Genomic DNA, 21,939 nt, shown 5'->3' with positions numbered 1-21,939 from the left:
GACAGTTCTGCAGCATGGTGTAACCTAAGGGAAATGATGGCAATAGGCAGAAAGCCCATGACATCGTCTGCTGTAGAAAGTTCCCTGGTAAGGATGTTTGTTGGCACATAAGATCTTGCAGGAGAACAATTGTCTGTATATGATGACTTAACACCAGTGAAGAGTTAAAAGGTTTTGTTTGGGGATTTTTGGGGGGAGGAGTGGGGAGAAGTGAGGCTTGTATTGATATATTTGTTTTCATTTTTAATGTTTTGTATAGATTACTTTTATAGTATTTTAGCTGATGTCCTTCCCTGTCCTTTTTGTTCTGTAATTTGTTGAATCTGATTAGAAAATATGACATTGAGGTGCACTGGGACGACCCAGAGGGATGGTACGGGGAGGGAGGAGGGAAGAGGGTTCAGGATGGGGAACATGTGTATACCTGTGGCAGATTCATGTTGATAAATGGCAAAACCAATACAATATTGTAAAGTTAAAAAATAAAAGAAAATATGTTACTGGTAGGAAATTCACTGTGCTGGTCTGATTTTGTTGTTAACAATTCTTTTATCCTAGCATCTTTGCTATTAAAAAGGTAATGTTCGACATATTACAGTGTTTCTAAGAACGTCGTTGTTTAGTCATTAAGTGGTGTCTAACTGTTTGTGACCCCAAGGACTGTAGCTTGCCAGATTCCTCTGTCCTTGGGATTTCCCAGGCAAGAATACTGGAGTGGGTTGCCATTTCCTTCTCCACGGGATCGTCCTGACCCAGGGATCAAACCCGAGCCTGCTGCATTACAGGTGGATTCTTTACCGAATGAGCCACCAGGGAACCCCTGTTTCTAAAAGTACCATACTGTATAAGTTCCTGCTAGGCTGGAGACTTGCCTCTGTTGAGTGTCAGGTGTTGGCCATGAGCCTAAGTGGTCTCTGTAAGCTCAGCCTTTTTTTTGGCTGTGTTGGGTCTTCACTGCTATGCACAAGCTTTCTCTAGTCGCAGTGAGCTGGAGCTGCTCTCTAGTTGCAGTGCACAGGCTTCCCGTTGCCGTGGCTTCTCTTGTTGCAGCACTTAGACTCTACGGCCCAGGCTCAGTAGTTGTGGCACACGGGCTTAGTTGCCTTATGGCATGTGGGATCTTACCGAACCAGGCATCAAGCCTGTGTTCCCTACATTGGCAGGTGGATTCCTAACCACTGGACCACCAGATAAGTCCCTAAACTCAAACTTTATACGGTGGCAGAGCTTTGCAGTAGGGGATGGTTTTCTCTTCTGATACCTTAGCTCTGCAAATGGAAAGTAATTTCGGTCACAGGCTGATTTGTGAAATTAAAGCAAAGGATATGTGATAAAAGTATAGAAGTTGAAAACATTAGTTTTATAATAAAGTAATTGAAATAATAAATTATAATTTTTATTCACTAGGTTTTACCAATTCTCGAGATTCTGTATCATGTGGAAGAAAGAAATTCACACCATGTGTATATGGCTCTTATAATATTGTTGATCCTTACAGAAGATGATGGCTTCAATAGATCCATTCATGAAGTGGTGAGTTATCTTCACGTTAATCAGAGCTACTGAATGGATGTGTCAGTCCATAAAATTTACCACCCTTAGTGTACCCTTCTTCCTTCTTTTCCTTCTAGTAGATGTTTCTGCAAATGCCTGACTTAGTATTTTTCTTCAGATTTATGAAGTGGTCCTTTTTTTTTTTTTTTTATCTTCTGAATGCCTATTATTAACTGCTATTAAAAACTCTCCCCAAATGGTTTCTTTAGTTTTTTAGATAGAAATGTTTTAGATGGGAATTTAGATAGAAATGTTTATGCTGTCCTGAAGTCATTTTTCCTCTCCGTTTCCACTTTTTAGTTGTGGTGGAAATGATCAAGTAGATTTTCTCCTTTTATATAGAATGAATGAAAGAATAGGGAAGAAGGAAAGGACTGAAAAATTGTTTTATAAAACAATGTAAAATAGTGTACTATAATTTAACTCCTTAAATAATAGTCCTATCAGTGAGTTCCATTCCCAAACTGGTTTTCTCTTCCTCAGTGGTATTTTGTGTCAAAGTAATTCATGTACATAGTTTTAAAACTTACACAGAAGTACTGGGTTTCAGTGCAAAATAGCAGACCCCATGTCCATCCCATACCTGATTGCCCCTCCGAAAAGACAAATGCCACCAGTCCTGTCCATGTTTCTAAATATTTCTTGATTTTTCAGATTTATAGATATTAACTGTTACCATCATAAGATAGAATATATGGTATTAGTTCTCCTTACCGTACATCTTGAGTGTGCCCTCTGGGTTCCTAGGCCTGTTTCCAACACAGAGACTTTTTCTTCTCCCATCTTTTTACCGTTCTGGGATAACTCAGCTTTTTACATTAATGTGATTTTGTTAACTGTTATCTACTCTCAGATGGACTGTGTGGTAATTGTGTTTCCTTTCTTGTAAAATGGTTTAATTTTTCTGTAGAACACCATTGCTTTATGTTCATGTACCAGTCACTAATGCAACTCCCACTACTTAAACAAAACTGAGAATCCCCTCTCAAGCTATTACAGCATACTGCCTATTTTCTCAGTTTCATTTTTGTTTTTGGCTCCTGTCTTCATCCTCATTAGGGGCTTTCCTCAAATGTGTGGTGATTCTTGCTTGTTTATTTCTCTTTAGGAGCAGGCACTAAAACTTTGTTTGAAAGTTCTTTGTGTGGGCAGGACTTATTCAATATAATGTGCTCTACATAGTCTGTTTCTCTGGATATCCTGCTCTCTGTAAGCCTTTTCTTTTGGGGTGGTCAATTTCTTAGAAGGGATTCTTACAGTCTACTATGGGGGTCTAGTATGAGACGAGGCTGGGAGCTTCTCTCTTCAGGTATAAACACTTGCTTCTTTAGAAGAGATTTTATGTGATCTTTTCTCTCCTGTTCCCATGGAAATTATTTTTGCCTCTTATGTAGTATGACTATCATTTCAACTAAGGTTTAAGGAATACTAGTGCTAGAACAGAGACGGCAATGGCACCCCACTCCAGTACTCTTGCCTGGAAAATCCCATGGACAGAGGAGCCTGGTGGGCTGCAGTCCATGGGGTTGCTAAGAGTCGGACACGGCTGAGCAACTTCACTTTCACTTTTCACTTTCATGTACTGGAGAAGGAAATGGCAACCCACTCCAATATTCTTGCCTGGAGAATCCCAGGGACGGGGGAGCCTAGAGGGTTGCCGTCTGTGGCGGTCACATAGAGTTGGACACGACTGAAGCGACTTGGCGGCAGCAGCAGCAGTGCTATAGAAAGAGGATAAAACATAAAATTTTTGATCCTCATATTTAGTAAAGTACCTCAAGAAAAAAATTTGCATTGCTTTAGTGTTTTTTTTTAAAGAGCATTTATCTTTCTTTTGATAAGGAATAAAAAAGTATGATTTTTAAAAACACTTTTCAATTCAAGTACAAAATAGAAAGTACACAGATTTTAAAGGTACAACTTGCAAGTTTCTACACATGTATGTACCTGTGTTCATAACACCCAGATCACGTTATTGAACGTTTCTAGCATAATAGAAGACTCTCTTTTGCATATTGTGGTCAATACCCCACACCACCCAGAGTTAACTACGTTTTAGAAGAATTCCCTCCCAGTAGATTAGCTTTTACCTCTTCTTGAAATAGTTGTTTCTGGGGAAAAATTGGTACAGGATACATGGACTCTCACAGCATTTTTCTTAAAACTACAGTTATTTCAAAATAAAAAATTCATTAAAATTTAATTTTAAATAATGGGGAGAAATTTGGAAAAATACTTCTCAAGAGAAGATATATAAACACATGGAAAGTATATAAAAATGGTATATAAGTATATAAAATGTATATAAGTATATAAAGTATATAAAAATGCCTGTCACTGGGCATTAGGAAATGAAATTAGTGTGTTCTCTTTTATTTTGGCTTCTTTCACTCAGCATAGTGTTGCTGAAATTCACACATGTTACTGCATCGTTAGTCTGGTTTTTTGGATTGCCATATACTATTCCATTCTGTGGATATGCCACTGTATATTTATTCATCCCCTTCTTGTGAGTATTTGGCTTTTTTTCCACTTGGGGCCTATTTTTGCTAAAGCAGCTGTGTATATATGATCCAGCAGTCCCACTCCTGGGCATATATCTAAAGAAAACCATAATTCAAGAAGATACATGCACCCCAGTCTTCATTGCAGCACTGTTTACAATAACCAAGACATGGAAGCAATCTAAATATCCACTGGCAGAGGAATGGATAAAGAAGATGTGGTACATATACTCAATGGAATATTACCTAGCCATTACAAAGAATGAAATAATGCCATTTACAGCAACATGGAGATTGGGGAAATATTGTATGATATTGCTCTTAATGGGCTTCCCTTGTGGCTCAGCTGGTAAAGAATTGGCCTGCAATGCGGGAGACCTGGGTTGGGAAGATCCCCTGGAGAGAGGGGAAAGGCTGCCTACTCCAGTATTCTGACCTAGAGAATTCCATGGACTATACAGTCCTTGCGGAGAAGGCAATGGCACCCCACTCCAGTACTCTTGCCTGGAAAATCCCATGGACAGAGGAGCCTGGTAGGCTGCAGTCCATGGGGTTGCTAAGTTGAAGACTGAGCGACTTCACTTTTACTTTTCACTTTCATACATTGGAGAGGGAAATGGCAACCCACTCCAGTGTTCTTGCTTGGAGAATCCCAGGGAAGGTGGAGCCTGACGGGCTGTCGTCTTTGGAGTCGCACACAGAGTCGGACACAACTGAAGCGACTTAGCAGCAGCATACAGTCCTTGGGGTCGCAAAGAGTTGAACACGACTAAGCAACTTTCACTTGCTCTTATGGGAAATCGAAAAAGAAATGATTCAAAGGAACTTATTTGCAAAACAGAAGCAAACTCACAGACGTAGAGAATGAACTTATGGTTTTAAGGAGAGATGGGTGAGGGGGAGGGATAGTTAGGGAGTTTGGGATTAACATGTACATACTGCTATATTTAAAATGAATAACCAACAAGGACCTACTGTATAGCAAGAGGAGCTCTGCTCAATATTATGTAACAACCTAAATGGGAAAAGAACTTGAAAAAGAAAAATACATGTATATATGTATAACTGAATCACTTTGCTGTACACCTGAAACTATCGCAGCATTGTTAATAAACTATATAGTAATACGAAGTTGAGAGTTTTTAAAAATTAGTTCTGTTTTCACTGTATATGCTATAATTAAGTTTTATTTCTATTTCTTGATGAAAAAGGAGTATAATCAAAGATTTGTACATTTAAAAGTTTAAGATCACCCTCGTGTGTATTCTGATGATATCATGGATAGAAAACTTCTTTTAATAATTTAAAAATATCTATTTTACTTATTTTTGGCTGCACTGGATCTTCGTTGCTTTGCTTGGGCTTTCTCTATTTGCGGTGAGCAGGGGTTTCTCTTCGCTGTGTTGTGTGGGCTTCTCATTTTGGTGGCTTCTCTTGTTGCAGAGCACAGGCCCCAGACAGGCAGGCCTCGGGAGTTGCAGCACGTGGACTCAGTATTTGGGGCTCATGGGTTTACTTGCTCCGCAGCCTGTGGAATATTCCTAACCAGGGCTGGAACCCATGTCCCCTGCTTTGGCAGATGGATTCTTATCCACTGTGCTACCAGGGAAGTCCCAGCAAACTCTTTATTCATCAACGTTGTCTGTTACCATATTCGTTATCTGTTTTTCAGTCTCTTTCTTGGTTATTGGATGAGCCCCAAGAATAATCTGGGATCTTTTGTTCCTGAAATCAGACATAGCATTGCTAATTTGCTATGCTCTTTAAATCAGGAGCTGAGCATATTATATGCTGATCAGTTTCATTGTCCCATTTGTAAATATGCTTGCTGTGGAAATACTTGTTTGTGGCTCAGAAAAAGAAAAAAATGTGTACTTTAAAGCATAAAAAGTGAGTTGTTTATGAAAAAAGAAGTTTAAAATTAAAGGAAATCTAAATGGCAGTATTTGTAAATGTTATGATTGACTACCCAGAAAATTCAAGACTCTAGTATTAGAAATGTTAAGAAAGTTGAACAAACTTTCTGGATCATAGATCCAGAAACTAAACTAAATACAAACTAAATACTGTTTCTGCATACAAATAACAAAATACTTCAAAATGTGGTATAGAGAGTACTTAACAATAGCAATAAAACTACTGTGAACCTAGGAATCAATCTAAAAGAAGTATACTTTTTTAATGGCATGAATTGTCATTAGTTGTTAAGTTGTATCCAACTCTATTGCAACCCCCCATGGACTGTGGCCTGCCAGGCGCCTCTATCCATGGGATTTCCCAGTCTAAAACAGCGGAGTAGTTGCCGTTTCCTTCTCTAGAGGATCTTCTTAACTTAGTCTCCTGCATTGGTAGGTGGATTCTTTATCACTGAGCCACCAGGGAAGCCCAAATGAAAAATACTAAATATGTATTAATAAATAGAGATAGATACTATGTTCACAGATGGGACGACTCAGTGTCATAAAATGTGTCATAAAATTGTTAATTTGCCTTTGAATTAATTACTATGTTCATCTGATGAAAATCTTAGCAGTTTGTGTGTGTGTGTGTGTGTGTGAGCCTTGAAAAGCTAATCCCAGAAATTATAGGCAAAAGCAAAAAGCCTAGAAGTTTTTGAAACATTTCATTGTGGAGTTATTCACCCTACCAGATAGATCAGTTGTAAAACTTTTAGTACTTAAGATTGTGTTTTATTAACAAGGGAATAGAAAATAGACAAATGGAAAGAACTTAGTTCAGAAACTACACACTCAAATCTGGAAATGTGAAGTGTGACAGAAGTTCAGTTCAGTCGCTCAGTCGTGTCCGACTCTTTGTGACCCCATGGACTGCAGCACACCAGGCTTCCCTGTCCATCACCAACTCCCAGAGCTTGTTCACTCTTGTCCATCGAGTTGATGATACCATCCAATCATCTCATCCTCTGTCGTCTCCTTGTCCTCCTGCCTTCAGTCTTTGCTAGCATCAGGGTCTTTTCCAATGAGTCAGTTCATCACATCAGGTGGCCAGAGTATTGGAATTTCAGCTTCAGCATCAGTCCTTCCAGTGAATACTCAGGACTGATTTCCTTTCGGATTGACTGGTTTGATCTCCTTGCTGTCCATGGGACTCTCAGGAGTCTTCTCCAACACCACAGTTCAAAAGCATCAATTCTAAGTAGTAAGTAAATTTTTTTTCTGAGTTTGAGAACATGGCTCATCCAAATGGAAAAAGTAGAATTAGATTATCTTGTCCCACATACAAAGAGAAATTCCAATTGGATTAATAAAGCTAGCTGTGAAAAACTGCACTTAAAAATCTTCAAAGAGAAACTAAAGGATAATATTTCTATAAACTTGCTGAGAAAGGGATTTCTTAAGTGTAAAATGTATAAACCATGAATGAAAATAAATAAGTTTGACTACATTAAAATGAAAGTTTTCATTGTTCGAATAAGTGAAAAAAAGATACAGAAAGATGGGTTAGCATTTTTAATTTTAAGAACCCTTATAATCAGTTACAAAAACAAAGTGTTGCTAGAATAATGGACAAAGTAATAGAAAAACAGAATAAAAACCTGAATTACTGGTAAGCATTTTTAAAGGATGTTCAACTTGATGATTCATCAGCATCATTCTTATTAAGGTAACTGAAATGTTGTGTGCTCATCAGATTGGCAAAAAGTATGAGATGTCATATGTTAGGTGAGGATATAGAGAAAATGGACTCTCATATATTGGTAGTAGCAGTATAAACTGACAGAACCACTTTTGAGAGGAATTTAGCCCCTCACATTCCTCATATTACCTGCAGAAATAAATACTTTACCTCCTACCAATTCCATTTCCTGATTTGAGCCCTAGGAAAAACTTTATTCACAAGAGCACATTTGAAGGAATGTTCCTTGTAGTACTGTTCATAGTGTTCCAAAAACTGCAAACAGCAATAACATAAATGAAGTACTACAGAGGAACTGTTAATATGACGAATGAAATAGAACTACATGGACTGATCATAATAAATTCAAAAATATTCATAATAATGAAGTATCACATTTAGGAGAGAGGTTGCCAGAGGTTAGCTGTGGAGCTTTAGGTGCTTCACAAGCGGAAATATTAACATTTGCTAAAACTGGGTGATGGGTACAGTGGTGTTCTCTAACCAGAATATTCAGTCAAGCTTTCTGAGTTGATGGAAATCTTCTGTAACTGCACTGTCTCATGTAGCAAGCAGCACTTGAAATGTGGCCAGTGTGACTGACAAATTGAATTTTTAATTTTATTAAATTTTAATCTGTGGCTGGTGCTGCTGTGGTTGATGCTGTGTTGGATACTGGAGCTCTGTACTTTTTAGTTAATAACATTCCCTGATAGCTCAGTTGGTAAAAAATCCGCCTGCAACGCAGGAGACCCCAGTTCAATTCCTGGGTCGGAAAGATCCACTAGAGAAAGGATAGGCTACCCACTCCAGTATCCTTGGGCTTCCCTTGTGGCTCAGCTGCTGAAGAATCTGCCTGCAATGTGGGAGACCTGGGCTCGATCCCTAGGTTGGGAAGATCCCCTGGAGAAGGGATAAGGCTACCCACTGCAGTATTCTGGCCTGGAGAATTCCCTGGGGTCACAAAGAGTTGGACACGACTGAGTGACTTTCACTTATTTAACCAAAACATACATACATATATAATTATTTTTAAAAACATTTATATGTTTGTTTATTTTTGGCTGCAGCGAGGTCTTAGTCGCAGCACGTGGGGGTTTCATTGCGGCGCCCGGGCTTCTCTCTAGTAGTGGTGCACGGGCTTAGAAGCAAAACATACACACGTTTTTAAAAGAAACTGTTCAGTGGCTTTGCAGTTCTGCTTCCTAACAAATTCTTGGTGATGCGCTCATGAAGTCACTAAGTACCACAAACAGAGTAGCTTAAAAGGGATTTTACAGGTATTTTTGTTTTCAAAATGAATGTGATTCCTAACTTGAGGTATTTAATGTCAGAATACAAAGAGTATGGAGAATGAGGACTCCCTGTTTCTGAGTTTACTGTAGTGACATTTTGGATAGTGAGGGCAAGGATCTATGTTGCAGCATTGTTTTTCACAGGGGAAAAACTGGAAGTAACCTAAATTTCCATAATAGAAGAGTGGATAAAACAATGGGGCCTCCTGGCACAGGACTATCCAGTGTTTGAATGGAGTGAAGTAGAAGTGATGTTCAGCTGTTTACCTGGCATGGCACCAGAGAGAGCAGTCATCCAGTAAGAATGGTTCTCAGCTGTTTCGTCCTTGGTTCTCTACTCTGCATTAATTGCCAAACCAGGAGGAGGTCCTGGGGTAGTGGCTGGGGGAAGCAGCTATTTTACTAACTGGTATAGAAGTAGTTCGTTAAAAAAAAATTAGTACTATTAATACTAGGTTGGCAAATGTGATGAATATTCATTCTTCTTATATGTATCCATATAGAAGAGTTTCAAAAATGTATTGAGTGAAAAAATGATGATGCAAGCAGATATTTAAGTATATCAGTTTACTAGTGCTGCCATAGCAAACTGGTGGCTTAAAATGAACAGAAATTGATTGTTACTGTTCTGGAGACTAAAAGTCCAAAAGCATGGTGTCAACAGGGCCATGCTATCTCTGAAGGACCTAAGGGAGGTGATTCCTTGTCTCTTGTTATCCATCCTTGATGTTCTTTGGCTTGCATCTTCATCCAGCCTCTGTCATCACATGGCCTACTCTCATGTGCCTGTCTGTCCTTCCTCCTCTTCTTGTAAGGACACCAGTCATATAGGATTTAGGGCCTGCCCTAATCCAGTATAATCTCTCTTGATTGCATCTACAAAGACCCTATTTCCAAATAAAGTCTCATTGACAGGTTTTGGGTGACACCAGTTTGGAGGACACTATTCAGTGTGATACATTATGATGTTGTTTATGTAAACTAGAAACTATACAAAGGAATGTGTGTGTGTGTGTGTGTGTGTGTGTGTACATGTGCATCTGTGCATGCACACATGTATCAGTTTGCTGTACACGTAAAGTATTTGAAATGGACTGGAAAGATATATACCAAACTCAAGATAGTTGTTGTTCCTCTTTGGGGGAATAAAATGGAATTTTTATCTTATAAAATAAAACATTAAGTGTTACTGATAGTAAAATGTTACTGTCAATTGTGGGAGTATGTAAGTTAATTATTCTTTGTGCTTTTCTATGTATAAATTTCATTTCTTGAAGATTTGATATTATATATTACTATGTAATATTCTAGCCTATGTAACATATGGAAGAAATGTATTCAATAAAGACAAATCGTATGGGGGAAAAGGCTGAAAAGAAGACATAAACAATTATATATTTTTTGCAAAGATAGGTATTTTCAAATCCTCCAGAGCTTTTCTTCTACATATTAATTGAGTTATTTTAGCATGAAATGATAAATAGGTGTAATGTGTAACCAAGCTGATAAATCTATAGGTATTAAACTATATGAACACTGAATGCAAGAGATGAGGAATTTCTTTTATAGGAACCAAATAGGTCAAGCTCTACAGCTAGGTTACCAAGAAAATTTTCTGTATGCTGCCTATTATATATCAGTGTCCTGTGGAAAGCTGTGTGAGCTCTGTAACTAATTATTTTTAATTTTTCTTAGACACTACCAGAATTTCCAGACAATAATTTACTTTTCACAGTAAAAAAAGATGGGCCTTTATGTAAATACTAAATTGCATTTCTAATTTCCATAGTAATGTCGTAAGTTTACTATGTGGATACTTACTAAATATTTACTGAATGTTGAATGAATAAGACTACTTTTATTCAAAACACTTATTCCATCCAGTTTTCTAGTTGACACACACAGGCAGATGTTAAGAACCAGTGACCTTGGTTTCAAATAAGGGTGGCTTATGGTAATTTATTTGTAAACACAGAAGCCAAAGGAGAAGAGAAACCAAACTATATTCAAGCTTGTGACCTTTTAAAAGACAGAGACTCCTCTCACTAGTTAAGCTGCCTGTTGAGTGTCCTGGGTTAGTATTTCCCTGTAGACTTAGAGCTGTGGTTCTTAACCTTCTTGGTCTTTACACTTAAAAATAGTTGAGGACGGCAAATAACATCTTTATGTGGGTTATTGTTCTCTATGTTAACTGCATTAGGAATTAAAACTAACACTTAAAAAATATTTGATTAGTTAATTTAGAAATAATTATTACAATAAACCCATTACATGTTAGCATCAGTAACAGATTTTTATGTAAGTAACTGTTTTCCACAAACAAAAATTTACTGAGAAGAGCAGCATTGTTTTGCGTTTTTGCAAATCTCTTTAATGAATTGCCTTAACAGAGTCTCAGGTCTCCTTCTGTATTAAATTAATTGTGCTATTAGGCATGTTAGATAGCCTTCAGAAAACTGAACTGTACACTCTCGAGAGAGTAAGAGTGGAAAGAAATGTCTTGATATTTGGATGAAGATAGTTTTGACCTTGACAATGCTCCAGAAATGTCTCAGGGACTCCTAGAGGTCCGGGGACTGCATTTTGAGAACTGCTGCCTTAGACAGTAAGTCAGAGGGACTGAGCATCGTGTCGTTACAAAGATTCCACTGGCAAATGTCATCGTTTTGAATATTTTCAGGTAGTACCATTTGTTTTACACGTAGGTTACCTCTTCTAGTTGATTAAAGCATTATTAGTCATGAATAAATGGAAATGCTTCACGTTTTACACTTTTTACTTCACAGACAACACTCAGTTACCATGTACTGGACATTTCTAAATGCCATCTTTGTGTGGCACGGAGCCTACTGTCCATGGTCAGGGTTGGGTTATTTGTGATGGGGATGCTGGGTGCCATAGGTCTCTTGCTAAAGAGTTGAACTGAGTGTAAAAACTATGGGCACTTACATGAAGGTGAAGATGATATTTCTTTACTTTTTTATTTTTATCTGTTTCCATGCCCTTTTCTCATTTTAAATATTGTTTGGAATTTGGGGAAAGGCAGACTTAGCAGAGAAATGTCTATTTTATTGGTCTTTTAGAAGAATTAATGTCAACCATATTATTTAGATATATTTTTCTGATTTCATGGATTACAGTTATGATGTTTTGGGAGTTGTTACTATTTTGTTGTTGTTGTTGTCTAGTAGTCCGTATTTTCCTTCTCTTGACTTTTTCTGGCTGTTACTGTTTTATTGTTGTCATCACGGTGATGAGGAGGGGCAGGGAAACACGTGTGTGATGGTGTGCTTTTTCCCTGGAAATAATGCATGGGTGGTTCGTGCTGAGTCGCTGCACACTTAAAAGTACTTTTCTATACTTACGTGTTGGTTTCTCTAGATAAGAATTCTAGAATGATCATCTATTCCTCCAAAATTTGTAGACGTTTTTATGTTGTCCTTCAGATGTATACTGTTCAAGATGAGAAATCTAATGTTAGTCAGCTTTTCTTTCTTTTGGTGATAACATGTTTATTCTGTCTAGAAGCCAGTAGGATTTTCTCATAAACTGTGGATTCAGAAATCTTATCAGAATACATTTTGGTTTTTTTTTCCCCAGTATTTTTGCTTAAAGTGTTATAAGTTTCTCTTTCCTTCAAAGGAATTTTCTAATGTTACTAACGTTTCTGTTTTTCTCCTACAGTCCTTCCTCAGTGTCAATGGGGACTGGTTCCAAGACCTGCCGTGGATGTTCAGATCCGCAGATGTTCAGGCCCCATAGTCAGCCCTCTGTATCCATATCTGAGGAGGCAACCACCTAATACGGAGGGCTGACTGTTATGCTTATTGAAAAAAATAACCCCATATAAATGGACCCATGCAGTTCAAACCCATGTCATTCAAGAGATTGCAGTTTCTTCTTTTTAGAACTCTTACTAAGTATATTTTGGATCTCCACGTTTCTCTTATATTTTGTCTTTTTGCCTTTTATTGCTGTTGTCTGAGGGGACTTCTGAGTTTGTCTTTCGGATCACAAATTCTCTTTTCCATAGTGCCCATTCTGCTAATTCTTTTCTCTCTCTTAAGTTTCATTCATCACTCTTTTTAGTCTTTTGTGGCTTTTCTTCATTCTGTGATTCTCATTTTTCATAGTGGCCTGTTCTTATTTTGTGGTTAACAGTATTCTGTCAGATCTCATCAAAGATACTGATTAGAATTTTTAAAAAGTTTCCCCAGCCTCTTAAATTATCTTTGTTTAATTGGGGGTCTGTTTGTTCTTCTTGTTTAGTTTCACTTTATTTTTATTTATTTCATGCAATATTATTTATAATACTTCATACAATATTAGCTTTCATATTATTTTTTATTTAGTAAAATTTTAATTATAAACCCAATAAATATAAACATAATTGGAAAAAATAGTATAATGAATTTCTATGGATTCATCAACCGTCTTATGTTCTTATTTCATCTACCCACTCCACCCTCCCTGCCTTTTCTGTTTTGGCTAAAATAGATTTCTTAATCCTATAAATCATATATATGTAAAATTTCATTTGCAAATATTTAAATATTTCATGCCCATAAATGTGAGCATAAAAAATAAATATAGCACCATTATCACATCCAACAATATTGACAATATTTTATTGTGCCTACTAATATTCAGTTTTCTTTAAAATGTCTTTCTTGAGTTCGTTGATTTGAATCAGTTTCCAAAGCCTGCTTAATGCATTTAGTTCTTAACTCTTAATCTGCAACAGTGTTTTCCTCTCTCTCCCTACTACACCATTTATTTTTTTATAGAAACTGGCTTGTTTATTTAGTAGAATTCCATACATTTGACTTTGGCTGATTATATCATTGTGTTATCGTGTTTTTCAGTCCTCTGTATTTCATACTTACTGGCAGTTAGAACAGAGGCTTGATTGGATTCAGCTTCTTTTAGATTACTGAATTTCTCTGCTTTTTCTGTAGCTTCTTATTGTCTGTTCATAGTTGTAAAAGAAAGTCAGACTCACTTGTTTTGAAAGGTGGGGGGTTCCTCATTTCGGAAGATGTGGATGGTAAGAGTCCACTGCAGAGAAAGGGCAGAAATCAGCCAGAAGTCTTGTTCTTTTTCAGGCATAGATGGAAAGAATGTGGCACCTTGGCTCCATGTCAAGGAGAAAAGAAGTGGGGGTGACCTCAGTGGAAGAGGATGTTAGGGGAGTTCTGTGCCAGTTGAGCCTGTTGGGTTTTGTGCATTTTGCCTCCTTTGCTGTGGCCCAGAATTGGCTGCAGTGTTGTGCAGCTTTTCTCTCTCTGTCTCTCTGTGTTGCGTGGCTATGGAACTACACCAGCTGAAGCTAGACAGTTCTCACGTACCGAGGCCTGGAGGCAAGCCCCAGAGCCGCCTGCTCTGAAGAGCCTGAGCAGAGCATGGGCCCATCTCTTCTTGAAGACCTTGGCTAACTTACACTCTTGGTCTCTCTCCTTGACATAGGGATGCAGATTTTCTGTGGTTGTTGCGACAACTACTTTTCAAGACACTCCTTGGTTTTCTTGTTTTTTGCTTTCAGATGAGGGACCTCTGACAGTTGTGCTGTCAGTCTTATCCTCCATACCGTGCCTTTTTAGATATAGCTCCTTTTTGTCTACTAATGATATTATCGTCTATTTTTCTTTTAATTTGAGAGGGAAGAAGAAGTAAATACATCACAGTTTTGCTATCTTGAACTGAAATTCTCATGATTTATTTTTACATATTTAACTCACCTTCAGAACAAATCCATGGCTTATCAGAAATTGTAGGCATGGATAATCCCTTCTTCCATAAAGCAATCATACTTACTTAAACTTTTCTTCCCCATTACAGATGTTAAAAAATATTACTTGGTATTCAGAGCGGGTTTTAACTGAAATTTCACTGGGAAGTCTCCTGATACTGGTTGTAATAAGAACCATTCAGTACAACATGACAAGGACAAGAGTAAGTATTCCGTAGCTGTTTTTCTACCTTTGTATATACGATGCAATGAAGACTATAGTTTAAAGCAGTCTCAATATTTAGAGTGCTAACATTCTCATGGAATATGGTAGAAAAGTATAGATCAGCATATATTCTCTGTATTATGATCCTAAGGTAATGTTTATAGTGTCTACGTATGAGTATTTCATAGGTTGTATGATCAGAGAGATTTTACATGAATAGTAAATAAGCAGTGTAGCACCTTTAGATAAAAGATATTGTATGCCTTTGCTGAACTGATAAAGCTGACTTAAGTTTAAGAAGTGACAACAACAAACTTTAAGAAGATGCAGACACGAGAAAATATGGATTCAGATGGGACAGAAGCATAGGACAAAAGAGAATAAAGAGTGAGAGGAAATTTCAGCTAGGTTGTATTTGGTATACCTTAGGGCAAATGTCCACTCCAGCCACTAGAGAAGTAGTATACAGAATTCATAGCTCAGGGAAGTGGCTAAGTTTACTGCAGTATTTTCAGTTACTCCCTTCTGGGAGGCTGACATAGATACATGTCTACAATCTTTTATCTGAAACTCTTGGAGCCACATGTGTGTTTTAGAATGGAGAATTTTATTTTAGAAAGATAATTATAGTTCTTATGCTACACAATATGTAATCGTTAGGTTCTGGAGCCACATACTGTAACTAGACATTAATATTTCTGCAGTGAAATATTTCAGTCTTCTCCAGGGTGGGCTTAATGAAGACCATAAATACCATCATCGTCTTTTGTGCCAGATGTTGCTTCCAAATTAGTGGTGAAAAAACTTTCTGCACTTTATGGGTTTTGGAATTAAAGGAAACGGATTGTGGGTCTGAATTTTCTGAAATCAGTGACAGTTGACTTTCCACTTGCTTCTGGTTAACCTTGCTGAAAATGTCTAGAAGACCTGATGTGTGTTTTAAACTTCTCTCTGATGTGTGTTCAAACATCTGCTCTCTGGCAGGATAAGTACCTTCACACAAACTGTCTGGCGGCTCTAGCGAATATGTCTGCACAGTTTCGTTCCCTCCATCAGTATGCTGCCCAGAGGATCGTCAGGTAAACACAGCTAAGAAGGAGATGCTGGTTTTGGCTTTTTGAAAGGAATACTATGGCGGTCCCTTTTTAAATGCTATCTATGAGGAGTATCACATTTTTCTACTTAATTTTTAATCATCTTCTTGTTTGGTTGAAAATACCTTGTTCTGCTTTGTTTTCTAACTCAGACTTTTTAATCAGTCAGTTGTATTTGCTTTCAACCTTTTTATAAAAATCTAGGTTTAAGCTTGTGTGATAGCCTTTTGCAGAGGAGCAGGTCTATTTCTTAGTAATGCAGACTAAATCTTGATTCACGTGTTTGCTGAGCATCACTCTGCCCTTTTAAAAAACTTATCTACTTGTTTTAGAGAATTTTTTTCATAGCAGTTAAGCATTTTGTTATTTCATGTTGCTGGAGAAGGAAATGGTGACCCATTCCAGTATTCTTGCCTGGGAAATCCCATGGACAGAGGAGCCTGGCGGGCTACAGTCCATGGAGTTGCAAAGAGTTGGACACGACTGAAGTGACTAAGCATGCATGCATGCATTGCTGCCATAATGGATTACCACAAGTTAGTGGCTTAACACACATTGCATGGCAAAAACCACTACAATATTATAATTAGCCTCCAATTAAAATAAATTAAAAAAAAACACACATTTGTTATACAATTCTGTAAGTTAGACATTCAACAGGAGTCTCACCAGGCTAGAGTCAAGATATCAGGAGGTCTGCATCTGTTTCTGAAGGCCCTCGAGGAGAGTGTCTTCCCTTGCCTTTTCCAGCTACCAGAAGCTGCCCACATTCCTTGGCTCATGGCCCCTTCATGTGTTTTCAAAGCCAGCAACAGTAGGTTGTTGAGTCCTCCTCACATCTCATCACTCCAATGACCTCTTCTACTTTGAGGATTCCTGTGAATGCCTTGACCCTACCTGAATAATGTAGGATGATCTACCCACCTCAAGGTCCTCAGCTGAATCACAACTAGAGTTCCTTTTTCCTTGTAAGGTCAAATATTCATAGGTTCATGGAGAGTAGATGTGGACATTCTGAGGGAGCTATTATTCTACTTGTCAAAACATCACCAGAAACTCCCATCCCTTCCCTTACTTTGCCAAAGACAATCTTTCAGGTTAGGAAAACTAATTAACAAGTCAATGAATGAATATCATTTGCAAGATTTTACAAATATGGGTACTTTTTCATCTTCAGGCAGGATGCTCAGTATTGTCCTAGCATCTCCCAGGTAGAACATTTGTTATGTATTCAGTGATCCTTTCTTATAATCCTTGATTTTCAGGCAGTACAGCCCTGATGATTAGTTGTGTTCTAGTCATTGGTGATTATCACAACTCCGTATCACTTTTAAACTCAGATCTCACTTTCCATCCTTTAGTTAGAGACAGTTATTGACCTGGGCTCATTTTTAATAATTAGTCATAATTAACTTAGGTTCTTAGTCTATTTGTCTTCAGAATTTAGCACAAGACAATTTTCTTTGACTCACTGCTTTAATGATACATTATTTTGAATTTTATTTTATTTTTTTTGGTTTGTACTTGAGAGATTGTCCATTTGACTGACTTTGGACTCAACTTTGGAACTCAACTTTCTGTGCTGACTAAAGTAGAAAGCCAGTGGTATTTGGAGAAAAAAGAAGTGTCATTAAATTTGTGATTTGGGAATATTTAGATCAAGTTTATTATCATTAAGGAGTAGTGCTTTAATTCATTTTACTGGAGCTTTTTTTTTAGCATTTAGTGCATGACTGTGTTAGGCAGTGCCAAGCATATCAAAATTAGTTATAAGAATTCCTGCCCTTACATAGTTTGTAATTCAGTAGCCAAGATTAGACAAAAAACCAACATATAATAAATTCCAGCAGAATGTAGTAAATATTAGTGAAAAGAAAAATCTCTGCAATGAGGGTGAGGGGTTGGTTTAGAGAATGGTGAGGTCACATCTCATTAAAAAATTGGGAAAAGTAAATAGAGAGGGACAGCTCTAGAGACTGGCCTGATAGGGGAAAGCATCAACCAAACAACCCAAAACAAGAGGTGAGAGAGCATGGTTTACATTTAGAAGATAACCGCTTCATTCATCTGGTATGTTGTGGACCGATGCAGGGATTATAGGAGAGAAGCTTGGAAGAACCAGCTGGGCCCTTCCTGTGGAAAGGGGTTAAAGCTATTAGATTCACAGTTCAGGATAATGGAAGGAATAGAAAGAAAAGATCTCATTTTCTATACCAACGATAAAAAACAAAACAAAAGAGAAGTCAATGAATGAGTTGTAAATGGATTTGAAAAGAAAGACTTTAAATGTCTAGAGTTACCAGTGTTAGCAGCTGATGTTGGCCTGTTGTTTGTCACACTGAAGGCCGTGCAGTTCTCACAGTTCCCCAGTGTGGTCAGCGCTTCTGGTCCAGGTGCCATAATGGGGTAGCTAGACCAGAGCATCTGTATCATGTTGGAGGGAACTTTAGAAAGGCAGAGTGTTGGCCTGACTTCAGATCTGCCGAATCAGAAAATTCCATTTCTACACAATCCCAGAATGATTTGTTCATGCCTTAAAATTTGGAAAGTACTTTGAGTTTGGGCCTGGAAATAAGATTTAATTCCTTAGAAAACACTTGTCTTGAATTGGAAGTGGGAACAAGCTTTTTTTGTATCTTGAGGAAACTCATTCTCCACTAAATGTTTGTTTTAGGATATAAAATTGTAAAGTATAATAAGGAATGCATAACCCAAAACTGTTTAGATACACAGGAGATTTATTACAGCAGCACAGCTCAAGACTCACCAGATGCTGTACAGCTCCTTCAAGTGAGAAGTCATTAGTTTCCACATTTATGTTTGCTAAATCCCTTTTTAGAAAGGGACTGCACGGTTGTGTATCCATCATTTGCAAACTTAGAGACGTCAGTATTTCATGTGCTCATCGACAAAACGCAAAACAGAGTAACGTGTTTCATTACTGTGAAAGTTAGATGTGAATAAAGCTTTAAAAAGTCTTCAGTTCAGTCGCTCAGTCGTGTCTGACTCTTTGTGACCCCATGAACCGCAGCACGCCTGGCTTCCCTGTCCATCACCAACTCCCGGAGTTCACCCAAACTCATGTGCATCGAGTCAGTGATGCCATCCAGCCATCTCATCCTCTGTCGTCCACTTCTCCTCCTGCCCCCAATCCCTCACAGCATCAGATTCTTTTCCAACAAGTCAACTCTTTGCATGAAGTGGCCAAAGTTTTGGAGTTTCAGCTTTAGCATCAGTCCTTCCAAAGAACAACCAGGACTGATCTCCTTTAGAATGGACTGGTTGGATCTTCTTGCAGTCCAAGGGACTCTCAAGAGTATTCGCCAACACCACAGTTCAAAAGCATCAAGTCTTCAGCACTCAGCTTTCTTTATAGTCCAACTCTCACATCCATACATGACCACTGGAAAAACCATAGCCTTGACTAGACGGACCTCTGTTGGCAGAGTAACGTCTCTGCTTTTTAATATGCTGTCTAGGTTGGTCATAACTTTCCTTCCAAGGAGTAAGTGTCTTTTAATTTCATGGCTGCAATCACCATCTGCAGTGATTTTGGAGCCCTCAAAAATAAAGTCTGACACTGTTTCCACTGTTTCCCCATCTATTTGCCATGAAGTGATGGGACCAGATGCCATGATCTTCGTTTTCTGAATGTTGAGCTTTAAACCAACTTTTTCACTCTCCTCTTTCACTTTCATCAAGAGGCTCTTTAGTTCCTCTTCACTTTCTGCCATAAGGGTGGTGTCATCTGCATATCTGAGGTTATTGATATTTCTCCCGGCAATCTTGATTCCAGCTTGTGCTTCTTCCAGTCCAGCGTTTCTCATGATGTACTCTGCATATATGTTAAATAAGCAGGGTGACAATATAAAAGTCTTCTTAGCCAGACATAAATATATGGAATGATTTCATATGGTATCCAAGGTGTTGTTTCATATTAAATGACACTATGTCTTCCACAAATCTTTGGTATTCTAGAAAAACTGCAAACATACATGGTATGGGTATTGCTCACCTGTGAAATTTTTTGAAAGTACTGTGAGTATGGATATTCGATATGATCATTATTTGGAACTATAGGGTTATTAACTCAGTTAAAATATCGATGTGGGGTAGATTTTATGCAAGAGATTGTTGTGAGTTACAAATACATTATCATGTACTTCTTGCCCTTAAGACTTTCCCTGTTGCCTCTCTCATCCCACCACCTCCTCCCCCACAGCTCCTTCCTCTAGCTCTTCCAGCTTTGGCCCCTGGTTGCGACTTAGCAGCAGCAGCAGCTCAGCTGGTAAAGAATCTGCCTGCAATGCAGGAGACCCCAGTTCAATTCTTGGGTTGGGAAGATCCCTTGGAGAAAGGATAGGCTACCTGTTCCAGTATTCTTGGGCTTCACTAGTGGCTCAGATGATAAAGAATCCACCTGCAATGAGGGAGATCTGGGTTTGATCCCTGGGTTGGGAGGATTTCCTGGAGGAGAGGACATGGCAACCGACTCCAGTTTTCTTGCCTGGAGAATCTGCATGGACAGTGCAGCCTGTTAAGCTACAGTCCATGAGATCGCAGAGTCAGACACAACTGAATGACTAAGCACACACACACTTTTCTCCTGCATTTCATATTAGGTTCTTCTCTCTTTGCTCATTTTCCTTGGAAGTTCACATCTATGCCTGTGACTTTACCTATACTGAAAACCATTCAGATCTACATTTATAATCCCAGTCTTTTCTTTTTTTTCCTGAGGCAGGCAGTACAGTGTAGTGATTAAGAGCACAGACTCTGAGTTTGGGACCTCAGCTTCAAAACTGACTGACTGTGGAATCTTGGACAAGTTACTTAATGGGGTGATATCTTAATCAACTTAATTTGAGTTAAACTTAATTTAACTTAAGTTACTTAATAGTTGGTATCTCAATGAATATTTGTAAAGTGATGCATAGTGTTCACCGTGTAAGTGTTGGTCACCTTAACCCTAACTCGTCTAGCTTTGCTACTTGAATGTTCCACACTTTGTCAGACTTTTATTATGTTTAAAGCAAAACTCATTTTTAAACGTGCTCTTCCTGTTAAATTCCCTATCCTTGATAATGTCCCTCACTGCAGCCATTTTAAATTACCAAGTCAGAAACCTACAAATAATTCTGTAGTGTTTATTCCTTCTCGTCAAATGCTCTATCTGACCGGACTCTGGCATTCTTAACTCTGTCTTTGTAGCTTGCCTTTATGCCCTGCTTTCTGGTTTACCCTGTCTTGGTTCATGTGTTTATCATCTTCATCCAAAACTACATTTTTAGTTGACCTTGTCCTGTTGCTTCCCTCCCTGCTCCTCTACAGTTGATCTCTGTAGTGTTCCATTCATTTGAAAAGCAAATCTGTATTGCTTCCTATGTTTAAAATCCTTAAATGGCTTCCTGTTGCCAGCTGGTAAAAATTCAACTCCTCAAAGTCATGGCCCTCAGACACAGGTAGGTTTTCCCCCAGGGCACATCTGGCAAGGTTGAGAGTCAAGGTGGTTTTGTTGTTGTTTTGTTTTCTTGCTGTTTTGTTTTTTCTTTAGGCACAACTGGGGAAGAGGTTGCTACTGACATCTAGTGGGTAGAGGCCAGGGATATTGCTAAATATCCTGTAATACACTCGACAGCAAAGAACTGTCTGTCCCCAACAGAAGTGCTGGGCAGCCTTGTCCTAGAGTGACATGATCTGCGCCCTGCCCTTTGCTTTTTTAAAAAAAATATTTATTTGGCAGCACTGGGTCTTCCCTGGGCTTTCCTGGTGGCTCAGCTGGCGAAGAGTCTGCCTGCAACGCGGGAGACGTGGGTTTGATCCCTGGGTTGGGAAGATCCCCTGAAGAAGGGAACGGCTGCCCACTCCAGTATTCTGGCCTGGAGAATTTCATGGACTGTAT

General features: G+C 38.4%; 1 protein-coding gene across 7 annotated transcripts in view; it reads left to right on the top strand.

Annotated features, from left to right (window-relative positions):
- Positions 1-21,939, top strand: part of DYM (dymeclin) — a 392,053-nt gene that overhangs the window by 150,526 nt on the left and 219,588 nt on the right. For all 7 annotated transcript variants that reach the window (XM_070779026.1, XM_019986749.2, XM_070779029.1 and 4 more), the window contains 3 exons: positions 1,408-1,533; positions 14,828-14,941; positions 15,928-16,022. In XM_070779026.1, the coding sequence (XP_070635127.1) occupies positions 1,408-1,533; positions 14,828-14,941; positions 15,928-16,022 (335 nt within the window). The remainder of the gene's footprint in view (positions 1-1,407; positions 1,534-14,827; positions 14,942-15,927; positions 16,023-21,939) is intronic.

This window comes from Bos indicus, chromosome 24 (genome assembly GCF_029378745.1).
Source record: "Bos indicus isolate NIAB-ARS_2022 breed Sahiwal x Tharparkar chromosome 24, NIAB-ARS_B.indTharparkar_mat_pri_1.0, whole genome shotgun sequence".
NCBI classification, from domain to species: Eukaryota; Metazoa; Chordata; class Mammalia; order Artiodactyla; family Bovidae; genus Bos; species Bos indicus.
This window is presented reverse-complemented; position numbering and strand designations above follow the sequence as displayed.